The 19,446-nt window shown below is 57.5% G+C and overlaps 1 protein-coding gene across 11 annotated transcripts; it reads right to left on the bottom strand.

The window, feature by feature from the left end:
• Nucleotides 1–353: 353 nt before the first annotated feature.
• On the bottom strand, nt 354–13,299 carry CYB561 (cytochrome b561). Of its 11 annotated transcripts, none has more exons than XM_045814355.2 (7): nt 12,321–12,921; nt 11,365–11,473; nt 4,715–4,932; nt 3,620–3,718; nt 3,240–3,343; nt 2,684–2,841; nt 354–2,452 (listed from the first exon to the last, which is right to left on the bottom strand). In XM_045814355.2, exons 2-7 carry the CDS (start codon nt 11,370–11,372, stop codon nt 2,260–2,262), a joined length of 780 nt encoding a protein of 259 aa, XP_045670311.1. In that variant the 5' UTR covers nt 11,373–11,473; nt 12,321–12,921; the 3' UTR covers nt 354–2,259. The 11 variants fall into 11 exon arrangements, with proteins under 11 accessions (XP_045670311.1, XP_045670312.1, XP_087710357.1 ...); XM_045814356.2 differs by having other exon boundaries at nt 4,715–4,929; nt 12,321–12,920; XM_087854231.1 differs by lacking the exons at nt 11,365–11,473; nt 12,321–12,921 and adding an exon at nt 13,253–13,299.
• Between the last annotated feature and the right edge of the window lie 6,147 nt (nt 13,300–19,446).

The following is a 19,446-nucleotide window of genomic DNA, read 5'->3' as shown; positions in this document are numbered from 1 at the left end:
TCCTCCTCTTCAGGAACAAAGAGACATAGTTTCAAAAGGTAAAAAGTGACTACTGGGGAGAACTTGCCAAGGCCCTTATCCGGCTCCACCCTCCAGGCCACTCTCTCTGGGCGGAGGAAAGGGTTTCTCTAACCTCGAGGAAGAGCCTCCTCAGGGGTCCAGAGACTGAGCAGCCCCTGGGCCCCCTCTGAGCCTGCGGCAGGACAGATAGCGCTCATCACTTTACCTTCTGAGCCCGGCCGGGGGATGTCCCATTTCTGTCAAGCCCAGTAGAATGAACCTTACGCATCTGACTCTGCTAGAAGCACCGGCCCCTTCTGTCGCCACAGTAAAGGAAGCTAACAGGCCAGAGATGATCTGCTGTAGACATTTATTGGGTCACCTATTGCACCCACGCTACGCTGTACTTCACAGAAGACTGGCCACAGGCGAAGTAAAACAAACGGCCGTGGGTCAGCTTTCAGGGGGTCTCCGGAATCATCCAACAGACACTGGGCAAACAGACCAGTTTACAGATGTTTACCGCAAATCTAAGGCTCCGTCTCTCTATGTGGCATTCTGGCAAGGGAGATGTACTTTGGTAGTTTGTCCAAGGGGGGGGGTTCTCCACTGTAAATATCTGGCCATACAGCGTGCGCCAGGCGGTGAAAGAAGGACGGAGCCCTCGCCTGGCAGCGCAGTGTCACAGCGAGCACCCCGTCCAGGCAAGCTGCGGCGAGCTGGCGGGGGGCAGGGGGGCTTGGAGGGGACAGGGACGCCCTGCTGGGGAGGGCTCAGGACCACAGGCACCTGCCCGGAGAAGTGGCATCGCCGGAGGCGGGGCCGAAGGCCAAAGTCGCGCGTTAGGAATCGGAGCACGAGAGGCCAGCCCCTTTCTCTAAGGCAGCACTGAGGTGAGAGAAGGCAACCGTCAGAAGAACAGTGGTCGGGTTTGGAAATCTCCTGCATTTCTTCATTTTAGTAAACAGCGTCTGTCTCAAACTATGTCATGTTCCTCAAAGCCCAGAACATGAGGAAAACAAGAAGAGAGCATTCACCAAGTCCAAGCAGCACCAGATCAACGCTCTCATCACGTTACTTCTAGACTGAAGCCAGAGAGTGACTCAGGCGACAGCACTGCACACTTGTGCAGATGGGAGGATCGATCTGATTCCAACTCAGCCCCAACTGCCTGCAGAGCTGGGCCCAGGTACGAGGATGAGGCTCTCCTCCTGAACAGAAGCACACGGCCCGCTTTCCCCGCTGACAGGGAACCGGGGCAACAGCAGCAGCTTTCTGCTTAAAAAAAAAAAAAAAAAAAAAAAAAAAAGATCTGAGCCCGAGGCCTCAGGTCAGAGCAAGAGCAGCGCCCCCACCAGCTGGTGAGGGCGGGGGCCCCGGAGGCGGCCGAGCCCAGGTCCTGCGGGGAGCCGGGCCCCAGCACGAGCAGCCGGACACGCCACCGCCCAGCGCGCCCTCACAGGGGGCCATCTCGTCCTCCGCTCTCTGTGGCCCTCGGCCACCAGGTACAGTTTGTCTCAGTCCTGTGCCCCGTCCCTCTCCCGGCAGAGCCGTCCTGGGGCTGAGGACTGGAGAGAGGGAAGGCTGAGAGCGCAGCTGGGCCAAAGCCACATGTCCACAGCTTCCCAGGGGCCAGTCCCTCCCCTCTCCTGGGGAACCTTGCTCTGAACACCAACATAGTTTACACATAATATCACTTGCTCTGCTGCCAAAGCCGGGGCCCATTCTCACCACGTGCTATTCAGACTAGCGAGACTCCTGGTTTGAATTCAGTGTTGCACAAAGCAAGTCTTGGCCCTGCCAGGCCTGTCACTAAGCCCCAGTTTCTCCCACAGCTTTGTGCTCTTTGCAGCCCCTGGACTCAGCCCAGCATCCGCTGCCTCAAGAGGAGAGCCACTCTACGTCTTCTTGAAGGATCTGTGCTTTTGTAACCAGAACCGACCACCCAAAACCCTACCCAAAGCTGCTTGATTGGAGGGGGTGATGGTGACAGCAGGGGTCTGTGCATGACTAACAGGACTCTAAAGCAGCAACAAGGAGGGAAAGCGGAGGAAGCCAAGCCCTACACCCCAGAAATGAGCGCTCCGAGGGGAACGCTGCCCCCACACTCCCTACCCACACTGCCCCCCCCCCCCTGCCCCAGGAGCAGCTGAGCCTCAAGACAGCCTCGACAGAGCGTGGGAAAGACGCCTATCCAAACCCCCAGAACCACGGAGGCCAGCCACAGCCAGGCCCTCCCTGTGGGACAAGGGCAGGCTGTCACTGGGAGCTGGGGCTGTCGCCCTCCGTCAGCGTCTTGAAGTCCATGGAGAGAGCTTGTTCTTCCGCCTGGGGTGGTCGCTTCCAGTCGGAGCGCCTCAAGATGTAGAGCACGGTCCCGCCGAAGCCGACCAGCAGCAAGCCCAGCACGTTGCCCAGGACGCCCTCCGCCCCAAACGTGCTGTACTTGGCCCTGCAGGGTTGGGGTGGAAGGGAGAAGCCACCCAAGGGGTCACCGTCAGGCCAAATTCGCACCCAGGCCAGAAAGACGGCCTGGTGTTCCGACGCCGGCCCCACCCGCCCCGCGCAGGGAGGAAAACCGCCGCTTCACCGATGCCACCGAAAGCGGGCTGGGAAGGCAGAGGCCCCAGAGGCAGAGGGCCGGGCTCCAGCTCCGCCGGCCCTGGGGGCACAGGACACTCACCCGAGTTTAAACAGCAGCGCCTCCTTCAGGCCCAGCAGGGCTGTGCCCACCGACAGGAGGAAGATGGTGGCGCCGAAGAAGACGTGCTGTGGGCGGTAGCGGCCCCGCAGCGAAAACGAAGCTCCGGGGAACAGGAAGAAGCTGAAGCCCACGAGCCACTGCAAGGAGAGGCGAGGTGCTGCCGGAGCCCGGGCTGGCCATCCGTCTGACCGAGCCGAGGCCACCCCCGGTGGGCTCCCGCCGTCCTGAGAGCGGGGGCGGCGCTAAGCCCCGGCGGGAAAGGCCCCGGCCCGGCTCAGGCCCGGCTCAGGTCAGCGTGCTTGTGCGCCTGGGAGCCTGGGCCTGCGGCCAAACAGATGTGCCGCGTCAGGGGGAAGCCAGCCTGGCTCTGAGGCACCCCGCCTGCGAACTCCTGGCTTTTGCACCCATTTTGGAATCTGAAAGCAGCCTCCAGGGGTGCTACAGCACCTCCTTCACTTGCAGGCCCGCGGCCGGTGGAAAATGGGCCCTTGCGGGGCAGCCTACCCCCCCCCACCTCCCCCGTGGCCGGCCGTACCTGCACGAAGAAGAGAATGCACACGAGGATGCCACACCAGCTGTGCAGGCTGTACAGGTCCGCGTAGCCCTTCTTCCTGTGGTAGTCGAACACCGCCACCAGGCCTGGGCCGGAGACAGGGGCCGCGTGAGGACAGGGCGGCCAGGGACGGGAGCCGGGGAGGTGACCCAAGGGAAACCCGACTCGCTGGGACTTCTGGGATCTGGTCCCAGCCCGACGGCTGCCAGCACCCAGTGTCCCAGCTGGAGATGACTGGACAGGGGAGGCGGGACGGGGAGGGGACCGCAAGGGAACTGGAGTGGAGACCAGATGTTCCAAGCAGCTACTCCCCCAAGTCCGAAGCAGAGCCAGGGGAGGGGGAAGCTGTGCCCGGGACTCACCCACCAGGGCGATGATGAACGCAAAGACGTGCAGCAGCCCGTGCAGGACTTTGGTTGTGCGTTTGGCCTCATTCCTGAAGACCCGGTAAACCAGCAGGGCTTATGGGAAGTGAGAAAGGGAACGTGAGGCCAGCCTGCCGCTGGCACCAAGGAGACACACCTTGGCTGGGGGAGGTGATCTAAATGAAGGGCTTGTCAAGGTCCCCCAGCCACAGCCAATGGGAGAGAAAACAAGGCTCCGTGGCGCCCGGCATGGGGCCTCGGGTACATGTGCCCTAGCACGCCCCCAACACACACCCCACTTTCTCGTCAAGTGTCCTGTCTATTCCGGGCTGTGTTGTAGGTTCATCGTGCAGTCACACCAAGGTGTCACCAAGCTTGAGTTCGCCTCTTAGCTATGAGGATCGTCAACTATTCCAGTATGGAAGCCTGAGCAGATGTTCACCCCCTTTAGCAAGCAGCGTCCCTAGGCGGGGAACCTCTGGTTCCCAAGCTAACACCCCCATCATTGGGCTGAGCCAGACAGAGCCAGGTGGCAAGGGGAATGCCTCTTAGGAGTGGCTGCTGCTGGAGGAGTGGCTGTCACCAGGACCACCTCTAGGAAGAATGGGTCAAACAGATCCAGATCCAGATTTCTTGTTAGCAGAGAAGGCCACAGAGGAAGGGTGGGAGCCAAGCATGGCCTCACTCCTACCCCGGACAGGAACTTTAGCTCTGCCAAGTGCAACATCCCCCCTGACACACACACACACACACACACACACACTCACTCACTCACTCACCCTCTTTCTCCCAGTATCAAACCATCCCTACAGAAGCTGGCCTCAGCTCACAGCCCACCCCAGGCTGCCTGCTCTAAGCAGCACACCCCGTCGGATGCTCCTCGTCAAAAGACCAGGACAAGTAGGAAAGGAGTTGCCACCCCCACACCTCAGGCCCGTGGATTTGATTGCCTGGTGTCCCTAGGCTCCAAGCCAGCTACCTTCCGGTCTTTTCTGGAATCTTAGACGTGTCTAACTGCAGGAGACCTCGGGGACGAGAGTGTTTCTGCAAACCGCCTCTCGGGAGCGGCTCCAGGCGCACGGCAGGACTCACCATCTCCCTGCAGGAAGATCAGGCCTATGACCATGCAGAGGGGATGCACGTTAAACTGCAGGGCGCCCTCCCAGGCGATGCCGCCCCTGTAGAGACCAAGCCAAGCACCAGTCATGGCCACCACAGTCAGGCCCAGCAGCTGGGAGAAAGCCACGTAGTAAGGCAGCGCTCCAGGGGTGGCTGCCAGGCCGGCCCGACTCTCCATGCTGAGGCAGCTGCTGGAGGAAAGACAGAGAGCTCAGAGCAGCCCAGCACCCCGCAGACACACACACCCCTGGTCTCCCGAGGCCAACCCCAACCCGCCTCCCTCTCTGCCCACCTCCCCCAGCCCCCTGTGCTAAAGCCCGCCACCCCGTGTCTCTACTGCGGTGGGCAGAGGCGCCCCACTTCCCCCAGACAGGCCAGACACCTGGCTCAGAGTTGCAATGAGGGTGCAAGTGAAGGTCCTCCAAATTCTGGTGGGAACAGGGGGGCCCCGCGCCTGGCTTTACATTCTGTTCCACGAGGCCCTGGGCTTTCTCAGGGGGGCTTCGCAGATAAGGTACAGAGAAGTGAGGAAATCCCTTGAAAGAACAGGGTTTGTCCCCCAGGTGGGTCCTGAGGACCTCAAGTGAGGAGAAAGCGTCCTTCCCCCGCACCCAGTGTGCAAGCCTGCAGTCCAAGATGAAGGGGGGGGGCGGTCCTGCCCTCCCTGTGGGCCTGGGTGTGGCCCCCACAGCAGGCCCCCCTGCTTGTAGAAGGGACGTGTTCTGACCCTGCTTCGCCTGACAGGACGTGGGGAACAGGAGCAGCCCAGCAGCCTGCTCCCCCTGCTGCCTCTTCCCCCCATGTTTAGGGCAGGCCCATCTGCACTTCCACTCGTGCAATGATTCCAAAACTAAAGGCACCAGAAATGAGACCTACAGGGAGTAGTACCTTGCCGTTCAGGGCTCATGGCATGTTTCATACACATCACTTAGCTCCTGACGATCCTGTGTGAGGCCCTAAAGCAGGGAGTTACTGAACCCATGCTACAGATAAGAAAATGGCAGTTCCAGGAGGTTTAGGAAAGCCATGCTCAGGGGCCGTGTGTGTGTGTGTGTGTGTGTGGTGAGCGCATTTCCTGACTCCTCTGCCCAGTCTACCTCCATGGTAGCCCCCCCAGGATCAGGATGGCCTTCACGCCAGCTCTCCACCCTGAATCGGTTGGTTCTCCTGACCCAGTGCCCAGCCCTGGCCCAGACACCCAGGAGCGAGAGGCAGCCCGGGCATGAACAAAGATGGCCTCCAACTGCCTTGCCTTGGTGCTGGGGGGCTCCTGTGCCCAGAAAGGTGCTCTCCCCTTCCCAGTCCTGGCCTCTCCTAGCAGCACTGGAAACATCCCAGAGAATGACAGCTGAGCAGAGACGTGCCTAACAGGCTTCTGGGTCCTCCGCTCACAGCCAGCCCGTGCTCTCTCTCTACCCTGTACTGCGTAAGAACTCCTGTCCGGTCGGCCTGGACTCCTACTAGTAATGGGGGGGGGCTCTTTTTACCCCCCAGTTCTCTCTGCCATATCGGACATATATTGGCAACTTCACCATTAAAAAAGTTGGGGGCGGTGGAGAGTGTCACTAATACACACTCCCTACAGTAAAATACAGATTAGCAAAAGAAGGACAAATTACAAGTAATCAGCATTTTCATGCATGTCCTTACATCCTTTTCTAGAAACATTTACATTATTTCACAGAAACAGACGAGCTTCGAACCCATCTTAACTTCACAGTAGGTCATGCATATCTTTTCACGTCCACGAATATCCATCTACGCCATCGTTTCAGTGACATCACAGGATTGCACGTACAGCTGCTCCCACTTTAACCAAGTCCAACCCCTGCTGTTCAACATTTAGCTAGCTCCCAGTTTTTCACCAAATAAACCATGCTATGTGACCATCTTTGCACATGGGTCTAATTAATTCCTCACTGGAGAAACAGAACCCTGCAGCAAGCCTATGTTCTCTTTTAGGTTTCTGACATTTTATCAAATCATCTTCCAAACACACTCCCACGGCAGGTAGCAAATACCTGTTTCCAGAAGGTCTGGCAGACAACGACCCCCTATTTCTGAAACTCTTGTCTCTGTCCGTATCTGTCCCCTTTACACAGGTAACTCCTAAATCTAGGGCCAGTTCGGTGCTCTCCCCCAAATACAAACCCCATTTCTAACCACCCGTCATACACCTCCACCGACATCCTACATACACTGCAAACCCAGCACATGTCCCTGTCATGACCAAGTCCTCTCCTGACCTCGCAGGTGGCTGATGTGACGTGATCCTAACTCAGTTTCCATCTGTAGCCCCAGGTTTTCTCACCAAACCCACTCAGAGGAGACTCTCGCTTCCCCTCACAGCACCCTCGGCCTCACGCTCCCCAGGCCACTCGCACCCCCTCCACCTCCGCCACTCACCCTTCCCTCCATCCGTCTGCCCACAACCCGAAACGGGGCGTTTCGTTCATCTCCGTCCCCTCCTCCGCACCGCCAAGGGTGGCCTGGAGCCTACTTACCCTGTTGGCGGTCTGCCTCCCGTGAAGCTCGCCTGTGCCCCTCTGCTTACCTGCCCTGTAGCTCGCACAAGGCAGGGGAGGCGTCCTGCTCTTCCTTGGGTCTCCTCAGGGATCTGCTCCCTTGCACCGACTCTAACAGGAAAGATCTACCAAACAGATGCTGTCCTCGGGTCACTTGTTCTCAGTCCTCCTCCCCTTTATTAGATTCATCCCCCGAGAGCCCGGGGCGCAGTCAGAACCTGATTAGCTCTGAATGAGAAAGAACAGAAGGACCATGCTCTGCTGCTGGTAGACCTGCCACAGCTTCCTCCGGGCAAGCAGAATGACCTATGACAGCAGTGGGCTCAGAGCAGCAAAGGAATTGTCGCTCCTGGATCTCGGAGCTACGCCGTGGCCAGGCCAGCCAGTCTTCTACTGAGACAGGCAGAAATCAGAGCGAGGTTCTCTGCAGAGCTGTGAGGTTGTGACTTACAAGGAGTAGATAGGATGGAGCTCCTAAAACCCTTGGAATTTCCCAAGAAAGCCAGAAAGCTGTCTTTTGTTAATGAGCCCTTAGATAACCTGTGGGCGGGGGCTGGTTGCCAGGGGAACCAACCACGTGATTGACGGCTGGAGCCCTCCATTCCACCTCTCAACCTCTAGGGAGGGGAGAGGGGCTGGAGATCTGAGTTCCATCGCCCCTGGCCAATGATCTCATCAACCCTGTCCAAGTAAAGAAGCCTCCAGTAAAATCCAAAAGAAGCTTCCGGGAGGACAGCCACCCTAGTTCCCTGGGGACAGAAGCTCCTGCATTGAGGACCCTTCAGGACCTCGCCCTAATGTTCCTTTTCCATCTGGCAATTCCTGAGTCATCTCCTTTTATAATAAATCTAATAAAATGTTTCACTGAGTTCTGTGAGCTGCTCTAGCAAATAAATTAAACCTGAGGAGATGGCCACGGGCACTTCTCATCTACAGCAGGTGGGTCAGAAGCACAGATGTCAACCTGGATTCGCGACCTGCATCTTGCAGGGGGGTCTTGTGGGACTGAGCCCTTAACCTGTGGGCTCTGACGCTATCTCCAGGTAAACAGTGTGAGGACTGGGTTAACTTGCAGGACGCCCACTCAGCGTCCTCCGAGAACTGGAAAAGTGGCTGGTGGTGCAAAGGAAACACACTTTGGAGCAGCGAAACGACTAAACAGGGGGCTTGAACGTTCCACACTGTAAATTCACATCCTGAATTCCCCAGGAAGTCGAACCCTAATGCTGTTTGCACCCCACAGTGGGGGAGTGGAGAGGCCTGCCTGTGTGTGTGTTGGGAGGGCAGGGGGCCTCACGTCTGACTGCAAGCCCCTCCTCTTACTCAGCATTCACTCATTTAACCTCCACGATACCGCTAATAGGAGTACCGTCCCAATTTAATGGGTGAGGAAATTGAGGCTCAAAGAGGATATATGACATGCCCAAAATTACCAGCTGCAAATAGCTGCTCAACGCATTTGTTCACTGAGCACCTGCTATGTGCTGGCAATACTGCTAGATGCTGGGGCTATACAGATAAGACGTGATCCCTGCCTTCCAGAAGCTTGCAGACAAGTTGCAGAGCAGATGCAGATTTTTTTAGGAAAGGGTAGTAAGAATTCAAGCCGCAAGTTCAACTCAGGCCTCCAAGGGCACCTGCCACTATCCACACGGAAGACAGTTTCCACCCGCTTTAATACTGTGAGGTGGCACCCCCGCAGCTGGCTGTCTGGTGGAGGTGTGGCTTTGCCCAGCTCGGAGGGTGGAGCTGAGGGCCATCAAGGATCTGAATGCGCACTTGCCAAAGAAGTCACTTTCAACCAGAGCGCCAAGAAGTCTCTCCCCGTCCCACGCCAGTCCTCCCGTGTCCCTCACCTCTCAGGAACCCAGGCTCTTAAGGCAGTTCAAGCCCATCGCTGCATCAAGCACTGGTGTCCCCTGTGGGCTCTCCTGGGACAAAAGGAGGCAGGATGGGAACAGGTAGTTGAGAAGGGGTGGCAGGAGGGCAAACCAGCTGATCCATGAGATTTTCACGTCAACTGCTCCAAAGGCAGCTCCCCTGCCCCATCTGTGTGGGGAGCTAGGCACCCTGGTGATGGACAGGGCTTCCAGGAGGAAGCCATAGATAAAGAAAGACCTTTGGAACTACGAAGGCCCGAGCTGTCTCCTCCACTCCTCCTTCCAATTTGAAGGTGATTTAAGTCCAACTATGAGGGATGCTGGAAAACTCACACCAAGCAAGACCATCCTGCCTCAGGCAGGCCTGTGCCTTGCCTCCAGCTGACCTCACAGTCAATAAGCTCCAAGGGTGAAAAATCCAGACTCACAAAAAAGACAAAGTAGAGAGTGGTTCTGTGCTTTACAGAACATGAACTGCCAGATTCCTTCAACAACGGCTTATTCGGTTTGACATCATGGACAGCCTATCTTTGGGCAAGGAGGGCCTGCTTCCAATGCTGGAGAGAGAACACATTCCACTGCCTCTCATTGGAACCTGACCCACCCACAAACACATTTCGCATGTGCAAACCTGGAAATCAGTCGAGAGTCAGTCACTCCCTAGTAAGCAGATGCCCTTGAATCACGCTCCTTCGGGTCCCAATCCAGACAGTGACAACACTCTCTCTGCCTCCCCAAACGGGATAGCCCCCCAGAACACTGGTGGTCCTTGGGCCTCCTTTGTTCCCAGAGCGGAAGCGTGGGCAGCAGCACCAAGGGCCTGGAAGCAGCCATTCTCCACCCCAAAGGTCTCCTCCGCCCAGCAGACCAGAGTCTTAGAAGCAGAGGAGGCTCTTAAAGCCCCTTACATAGCCGCCCTCCTTCCTGTCAGAGCACAGGATGGGGGTGACAGTTCTGGCAGCTTCTGGAACTTTGGGCTGAGACAGTCACACACCACCCCCACTCCTGCCCCTCCCACACACACTTGCAGTCAGACTCCACTTAATGCAATCAAACAGGGACAGGAGCTACCCGCAGGGCTTGAACGTGCTGAGAATCACTCCCTCTCCCCATGTCCAGGGTTTCATTAAAAGGCCACCAAGGCCTAATCTCATTATGGGGACCAGACACTGCCCCCGTCCAAGAGCCTGGAAGCAGGCAGCCTGGCCTGGCCACAGCCCTCCTTGTCCACAGCCGGTTTTAAAATTGGGTTAGAGAAGATTATTTGGGGACGGAGTTTAGAGCTTTTCTTAATGGGTGAGTGCCGGGAGGAGGGGACAACTCAATTGCCCTAGAATGTCCTAGAATATTATGGAAGAGAAGGCAAAATGAAGGTTGAGCTGTCAGGCAGGGCCCCAAGTAGCCCGCGGGAAGAAAGCAAAGCTTGAAGTCAGACACTGAGCCTGGTTCTCCATTAGCTACAGCGGGCTTGGCACCAGGGCTCCCAATACTTGTAGGGACCCACGAAAACTGTTATGATTTCTGCTAAAATTAGGAGGAAAAACAAATTCAGTGTTGAAGAGAATGTTTTAATTTTTAATCCAGCCTGGATTATATTTGTCTTTATACCAACACAGTTGTAAAATATGGGGGTTTTTGACTGTTATTATTTTTAATGGAAGAAAGGTCCCAGCAAGGCAAAAGTGCCTGGGACCCATGAATGCAGCTCTGGTCAAGCAGATGTGATTTTAAAGCCAGCCGCACTGTTTATTGCTCTGTGCTCATGGTCAAGCCAAGAGCCCTCTCTGAGCCTGCTTCCTCATCCACAAGAGATGGGATATTGAGTCCCACCTTATTACTCACTGGCCTAGCAAAAATATGGCCGGAGCCTAGCAAAGTGCCTGCCACACGGCAGGTATTCAGGTAACAATCTAGTAAGAACTAAATCTGGTCCTAATAGCACCTTGGGAAGAGTCACACATCAGAAGTTGGTGACATAAGAGGTCTGGGGCCACAGAGAGCCAGACGGCAGCAGACAGCACTATCTCCTCTCATAAATCCACACTCTTCTTCTCTCCACTCTCAGTCCCCCACCAAGCAAAAACCCCTGGATCTGGGGCGGTCTCCTCCCCCAATGCCTTCTGGTGCTGCCACACACTCTGTAGCAGCAAAGCCAAGCTCCTCCTGAATGGGGGTGGGGAGAGTGGTTTGCAGCACGCTTTCTCTATGTGGGTCTCACCTTGGCATTTACAAGTTGTCTTTCTGTATTTTCCACCTCAAATTCAACGTCACAAGAGAAATCAAGGTATTTATGAGAAGGTGGCAAAACTTTGGCATTTCTTCATTTGCTATGAAAACAAAGGAACAGAAGAATCCAGACGTCCTGAGATGGAGCTTCATTTAATGAGACTTAGAAACTCCTCCAAGACTGCCAAGTAAGGTGTATGAGAGGAGAGGGGCAACCTCAAGGAGGAAGGCTGGGGTAGGGTCCACAGGGAATCCCTCTCTCTGAGGTGCCCTGGGGGAAAGAACAGGCGGAGAGGGGAGGCGGCCCTGCCATTACCCAGGCGTCAAAGGCAGGAGCGGACCCCTCCCTCTGCTCAGTTCTGCACCCCCTGTGCCCACAGCTCAGGGCCCACTAGGGCCAAGCCAACGAGCCAGGGTTTCCCAAACGAGGAACTCCTGCCCTCATACCAAGAAGCTGCGGGGGTTCCAGAACAAGGAAAGGCTCTCCCAGCTAGGTATTTTTCACCAAGAGGAGAGAGGCGAGAGGCGAGGCTGAGGGAGGCCCGCCACCAGCAAAGCAGTTCGGTCAGTGTCGGGTTCAGGTTTCAAAAGAACAGTCGTAGCAAATGTTGGTGGATCCACATCTACCCTATCTTGTTTCTGGAATACGGCAAAATCATCAGGCGGGAGCCCCTAGATAAACGTGAGGCCACCTGGCGCGCCGGTCTAACTTCCGCACACTGGCGCCGACGCTGACCCGGCCCGAGGCCGACAGCCGCGGCGCGGCGCGCGGCCTGCGCTCTCACCTCCGGGCCTGCGCCGCGGGGCTCGGGAGCAGGTGAGGCGAGGGGCAGGGGTGGGGGCGGCTGGGGGGAAGGGGGCGGGCCCGTGCCGCTGCGGGCACACCTGGGCCGCCTCCCCGGCTCCGCGCGGGGGCTCGGCTCGCACCCACCCGCCCGGGCCGCCTACCTGGACGGGCGCCGGGCCCGGAGCTCGTCCCCGCCGCGCAGCGCCGCACCGCGCACCGGCCGGCGAGCTCCCCGCGCCGCGCCCCGGCTGCTCGGCCGGTTCTGCCGGCCGCGCCCCGCGCCGAGCTACGGCGTCGCCATGACGACAGGGCGGCGGCCGCGGGTGCGGCGCTAGGCGGGCGGCGCGGCGAGGGGCACGCGGGGGGCACGGGGCGCCTGAATTGCCCCCGCCGGATCCCGGGCCCAAACCTTGACGCCGCGCGACAGGGGCTGCGGCGCGGGGCCCTGAGGGGCGACAGCCACGGCCACCGCGACCCCGGCCTTCTGGACCCGAGCTCGGGTAACCTTCGAAATCCGGGCCTCGCGACCCGGGGCGCGTTCAGGGACGCAAGGGGGTCTGCGACCCCGTGGGTGTGGGGGCCTCCTGCCCAGGCCTGACGCGGAGGCCGCGGGCGCTGCTGGGGGGATGGGCAGCGGGGCGGGGACTGGGGACCGGGGACGGGGGACGGAACCCGGACGCCGTGGGAAGGGGCTGCCGGCCCAGAAACAGCCGCCGGGCCTGGGCCTGGGCCTGGGCCAGAGCCTGGGCCCCGCGCTTCCTGATTCCCTCCACGCCCTCCCCCGCTTCCCTCCCACCTTCTTCCCCCTTCCCCTCGCCCCGCCCCGGGCTCAGGTGGCCACTAGGTGTCCTACACGGTCCGGGCCTGGGCCCAGGCTGCGGCTTCTGCAGCCCTGAGGGACACACCCCCTCCCTCCTGGCCCCAAGGACGGGAAGGCTAGACTCACCCCTTCCCCAGTACCACGCCCCCCCAACACACACACTAGGTGACTTTTTTTTTTTTTTGCCCCCCCTTTCACAGGGGGCTTTGTCTGAGACTCACTGCCCACCCCCCCCCCAGGCAAACCAGCCTAAGGATAAATACCAGTTCTCACCAGCCGCTCATGAAGGCCTAGACCTTGCCAGTGGCAGCCTCCCCTGTCCCAACAGCTGAGAGGATGCCAAGGCCAAGGCTGGGGGCCAGCCCCTACCGCAGCCCCCTATCCAGGAAATGCTGTGAGTAGATAACAAGTCCAGCTCAGACTTCTTACAAGCTCAGAACAAAAGGTTCTTTCCTGTCAGATGCCTGGCAAGGATCACCAAGAGCCTGAGGGTAGGAGGGAAATGGGGTTTCCTCCCCTGGAGTTGTAAAAGAGACACCCCTCCCCCAGGATGTCGCTCCCCCTCCCCCTACCTCCCACACTGTGGGCTTCCCATGGGCAGTGGCCAAAGGCTCCTGAAGGACCCTGGCCAAGGGGGGCCTTGGGGATCTAATTTCCCCTTACTGAGAGAACATACTCTCAAGCCCATGGCAAGACACCTAAGGGTGCCCACTGCCCTGGCACACCTTCCAAGGGGGCAAACACACCAGGGCCCACCCCTCAAAGTGACCAAGCTTAAACCTGCCACAACATAAATTTGTTGGAGTAGCTTTCCAGTTGGAGGGATTAATGGACATTTTAAATTAAGAAACAGCTTCCTTAGCGTGCCAACAGGCAAAGAGCAGGCAACAAATGCTCTGTGTGTTAAATGTGGAACTGAGCCATTTCCCATTGTTTGTCCTGTATATCTGGGCTTAGAGGAGGAGGACTGGAGTGGGCAGGGTGGCACAGAGGAGCAGAGCCTGCTGGGAACTCTGTGATTTGAGTGCTGAGCTTCCCAGTGTAGGGCTTTCAGCCCCTTCCAAAGCTGGGAGAGAGATGCCTACTGAGGCAGGTTGGGGCCCCTTGGGTCCTCCTTCCCCCTACCCCCATGGTCGTATGGCCCTGGGCAGCAGCGTTTTCCTCTTAGAAGGGAGAGAATACCCTGCCAGCTTATAGTGGGGAGGGGATGGAGCTGGTGCTCTGATGGTGGTGAGGTGCCTCCCTGGGGACCAGCCACACGGGGACTTAGCTCTAAGTGCTCAGGGCTCCACTCAACCATTTTCAAAAGCAGGTGGTCCTACGAAACTGCCGTCAAGCACCAGAATCCCCAACCCAGGATGTCAGACTCTCCCACTCTCTGCCTACTCCCTGCTGCTGAGACTCCTGCCACAGAAGCTAGAGAACCTTCCACCCTACAGCTGGGGGCAGAGGTAGGTAAGAGCAGGCTAGTGGAGCAGCACCAAGACCCTTCTTGAGGACAGAGGATGTGGTCCAGGGCATTTTCTGTGCAAGCCCTTCCCTTCCCGCACTCACAAAGCCACACTAGACTCACCAGGTTCACTCCTGCCTGTCCGTTGGAATGCCCAGATCATCACTTGGCTCTTTCCTTCAGATCTCAACTCCTGAGACAGGCCTTCCCTGACCGTCCCGTGGCTGGGGTCGAGGTTGAGATGTAGGGAGAGACTTTGGGTTAAGTGTGCTCATGACAGCTCTGGGAAACCACACCTGGCTCTCACCCTCATCTTTGGCCAAGAGCATTTATTTAAGGAACAGGAAGAACCAAGAGAGTGAGCAGAATGTACCTCGTGAATAGGACCTCAGACCCCCCTGGGGAACCAGGCTGATCAGGGCTGCCCGTACCTGGGTTCCTAGATTGAGAAAGATGGATTCCCAGTTAAATTCGAGTTTAGTATTCTTTTGGCATCAGCATGCTGCACTTATTTTGTGTAATATACTAAAAATGTGTTTGTTATTTATTTGAAATTCAAATGTAGCTGGATACCCTGTATTTACCTAGCAAGCCTACCTTGCTCCTGGGTGGAAAGGACAGGAGAGAAGCCTCCTGACCATGCTGGCTCCTCCCGGCGAAGCTTCCCCACCTCCAACAGGCTGAAACAGCCAGTTAACTCCTGTTCAGAGTCAGGTCAAGGTGCATCCAAAGCACATTCCTATTCAGCGCGGGATGCAGGCAGAGGCCTTAACCTGGGGCTACAGAGAAGGCAAAAGGCAGAGGAGACGGGGTTCCCCAGGCCAAAGGCTCTGTAAGACCTCCCCACACACACACATATAGCATTCATTCACGCTTTACGACAGTGGTTTATCAAGTCCCTTCTGCGTGCCAGGTGCTGGGCGACCCTGGGAAAATATGAGTGAACACGACAGGCACAGCCCTGTTTTCTCAGGCCTCAGCTCATAGAAGGGCAACCCAGATGTGAGGGTCAGGGAAGGCTTCTGGAGCCTGTGACGTAGACTTAGAGAGCTACAGGACAAGCAGAGACTCACCTGGCAGAGGGACCCTACGGAGCGGGCAGGAGTGTCCTGGCCAAAGAAACGGCTAGAGTGGCTAGAGCACCATACAGGAAAGGGGACACGGCCTAACCGGTACACTCCGAGGGCTCCCAGGCCACTGGCAGAAGCGACTTGCCCAAACCGAAGCCGGCGCCGCTGGCGGGTCACTGAAAGACCCCGACCGTCTGCAGAGGCCTGAGCCACCTGCCGCTTGGGGTGGAACGTCAGCTCCCGGAGGAACTTGTTCCAACTTCCCCAAAAAGAAAACGAGTCGGATTCTGAAAGTAATGGCCACTTTGATGAGCTGAGGCTGGAGCTAGAACCCCTCAGGGCGAATCAGCGATCTTCAGCGCCCGGGCCGCAGCCCCAGCAGGAGCGGCCAGAGCGGCCAGCGCGGCGGCAGCCACGGGGAGGACGTGGCGGGGAGGCGGGGCGCTGCCACGGATGAAGGCAGTCGGTCACCCAGACCCGCGGAATTCCAGGGCATGGGCTGAGGGATGTCGGGCTGCCGGTCCCAGGCTGACCCCAAAGCCGGCCCCGTCCGGGAAGACCAGACTCAGACAAACCCGAGTGACCTGCTCACAAACCAGTTTCACACTGCGGACGGCTGGAGAAGCGGTGAGAATCAGCATGGTCAGGCCGACTCGTCCCTCTGCCGGGCTCTGAGGGGACCGGACGTGGGCTGGGTAACCAGTGTGGACCAGCCCGGAGCAAGAGGGGGCACGATGGCCCTGGGTACCTGAGGTGGGAGGCCATGAAAGCGGTGGGCTTTCCAGCCTCCCAGAGTGTTTCTGTGCAGCCCCCTGGGTGAGGGAGGGATCAGTAGGAAGTCTGTTTTCCCTCCTCCGGCCCTCCCTCCCTCCCTTCCTTCCTCTCTCCCTCCCTCCCTCCCTTCCTTCCTCTCTCCCTCCCTCCCTCCCTTCCTCTCTTCCTCCCTTCCTCCCTCCCTTCTTTCCTCTCTCCCTCCCTTCCTCCCTCCTTCCTTCCTCACCCCCTGCTTTTCTTTCTTTCAGCAAAGGTTTATGGGGCACCGTTTGTGTCAGGCACAGTCTGGGCCCTGGGGAGGTAGTAATTAACAGAAGGTCCTGCTTTTATGTAACTTATATGAAGTGGGGGCAACAGAGAATTAAAAAGTAAACTAACAAACACACAGACGTGTATGTGTGCACCCACCACAGAAACCTAGTTGTGAGTAACAGCAAGTGTTACAAAGAAAGTAAAGCAGGAGAAGGGCTGGAGTGTCACAGGAGGAAGGCTCTCTGAGGAGAGAGGGATGCAGGCCCTGTGAAGATCTAGAGGAAGGTAAGTCCAGCAGAGGGAAGGGGGAAGAAGGGCAAAGGCCCTGAGGCAGGACTGTGTGTGGCCAACCCCATCCTGACCTGCCCTCTAACACACCCCTTCCCCCAACAGAGGAGACACTGTATACAGAAGGTGAGACAAGAATGCAAACAGGAGCTCCAGGAGGGCAGAGGCTGAAGATGTGAGGTGCGTTGCAGTAGAAGTACTCAGCAGTGGTTCTCAGGGCGTCTAAGAAGTGTCCACAGGCCCATAGCTGTATCTGATTACTGAGCACGTCCTCCACATAGTGCAGAATCTGGATGTGGGGTCACAGTCGGTAAGGCTTGTCCAGCATGGCCTGAGCAGGAGGCATCGGAGCCCAGCTCCAGGACCTCACTCCCCTGGGCTAGCTCTCCCTTCCAGGAAGAAAACTGGAAGAGGTTTGTATCCCAGTGGTGTTCTCCATCCCCACCTTCCTGCTTTTCTCCTTGGGTAGATCAGTCGGTTGGTCAATCAACAAACATTGAAGGCCTGCTATGTGAGTGCTAGGGGCATTTACCGTGGAGAGCGAGGGTAGAGGCCTGGGGCGAAGGGTGGCCAGAGCCTTGGGTGTTGTCAGCAGGGGCATGGGGAGGGAGGGGAGATCCTGCTGATAATGACAGCCACCTAATCAACTCCACAAACCAGCTGTAAACTGCAGGGCTAGGACTCTTGCACTTTGTTCAAAGCTGGTGACAGCTCTGAGTTCTCATCTTGACTCTGAAAGCTATACCAACTCTAGCTCCATACCCCCTGTTTCTTGGCCAACCTCGTGACAGGAGTGCAGCAAGGGTGTGATGGCCATGCTGAGCCAAGAGTGAGGGATGACCAAGCCATGGCCCAGAGGGTGCCCCCAGGGGGTGGGAGATGGGCAGAGGCTTAGGCAGCATTCCCCAGGGGTGGCTTTGTGGCATCCCTCTCAAGTCAGACCTCAGCTGAACCCAGAAGAGCAGAAAAAAAGGGGGCGCTCATATAAGACACTGATGAATACACTAAGGCTGGTGACTCTTCCAAGGTCATAACAAGTTAGCGGCATACCTGTCCTGAGTCAGAGGTTTTACTTAACCTGGCTCCACCCCTCCCACCTCCATCCTTTACACTCTTTTGACCTTGGCCAGCGCCTCCTACCCTGAGGGCTCCTATCAGGCCAGCTGGTCCTTTTTGAGAGCAGATTAGATTTGAAGGCACCTTGACCTTAGCTCAGAACCTCCCTTACCCAAGAAGCCACGCTCCTTTGATCCCTCCCAGCCGGTCAGCAGGAGACACTACCAAGTGGGCATTACCAACCAGGGAGAATTACACCCCTCTCAGCTGGTCCCCCAGTTCGAATTGATCCTTGTCTCTTGCATCATCACCCGCTGTGAGCCAGTCATGCCTCCTGCTAGCTGGGATCCGAGCGGCCTGTTCTGGAGCAGGGCCGGAACTGGGCCCTCCTGCTTTGGCAGCAGCCGGTAGCTCAGGTCTCTGGGTAGGCTTGCTTCCAAGTCTCACCCTAAAGCTCCAGAGCCCAAGAATGTTGCCCAAGGGCTGGCTCTTAGATCCCAGAACCTAAGACTGTATCTTTGGAAGGCAAAGATACGACTTGGAGGCTTTAATAAGTCATCCATCCCCACATCCCATTATCCCCTGTGAAGTGATAGCCCTTTACAGCTTGAAGGGCAATGTCACGTCCTAACATTGATGGGACTTTGAGCACTCTCAAGTATCTTGAGTATTTCTCCCCTTCCAAGGGCTTCTCCTCATTTGATAAATTCAAGCACCCCCAGGGCTTGTTTTGGCCATGGGTTCAGTCCTGGCTTGGCTTCACCATGAAGTCAAGACGCAGCTGCACCTGCTTGCCTGGGCAGCTGTACACAGCGAATGTGGGGACCCCATGTTAGCAAGCCCAGCTGCTGAGCCCTGTGGCAGCCCCATGCTCTGTTTACCGCCCCCATGGCATCCCCAGTGCTCAGGTCACCAGCCGTCCCCCAGATGAGCAGGCCACTGCAGAGCCTGGCCCCGTGCAGGCTCCTCCACGGCGAGGCTCCTCCCCAGAAGCCCCAGCACCCTTCTCGCCAGCTGACATCAGAAGAGGTCTGCTAAGATAGAAGGGTCTCGGCTCACATTCTTTCCTCCTCCTATGCACGTTGGTCAACCGCCTCACTCTCAAGGGGGTGACATGAGGTGGCCTCCGTCTAGCCACAGAAGTCCACTGCTACCTTTCCCTCAACGTGGGACTTCCTATCTGACAGCTGTTTAAAATGCCCTCTCAAGAGGTACTCCCTAAAACAAATGACTACAAGTTAACGTAAAATATCATTTTCTTGCCTAAGAGTCCCTCCTCTGACCCACCTTTGATGCCTTCAGGGAGGTTATTGAAGGGCCTCAGGGAAAGGGTGAGGAGGCCAGGCAGGGTCAGGGTGCTGCTGCTGGGGCTGACAGCAGGGCTGGTGGCCCCTCAGGGGTCCTAGGGATTCAGAGGACTTTGCCAGGGCCCTGGACATCAACAGGTGAGGGGTGGACCCCGAGATGAATTTGCCTTCTGTGCCCTGAGTACCACAATGGAGACTGTTAGAGCCAACGGGCAGGTGCCTCTCCTCCAGCCTAGAGGGAGGCTGGCCAGACCCTCAGCTCCAGGCTCC

The sequence above is a fragment of the Ursus americanus genome, chromosome 23 (assembly GCF_024610735.1).
Source record: "Ursus americanus isolate L20-20 chromosome 23, mUrsAme1.1.p, whole genome shotgun sequence".
Lineage (NCBI taxonomy): Eukaryota > Metazoa > Chordata > Mammalia > Carnivora > Ursidae > Ursus > Ursus americanus.
Note: the sequence above shows the minus strand (reverse complement) of the source record. Positions and strands in the feature narration are given on the sequence as shown.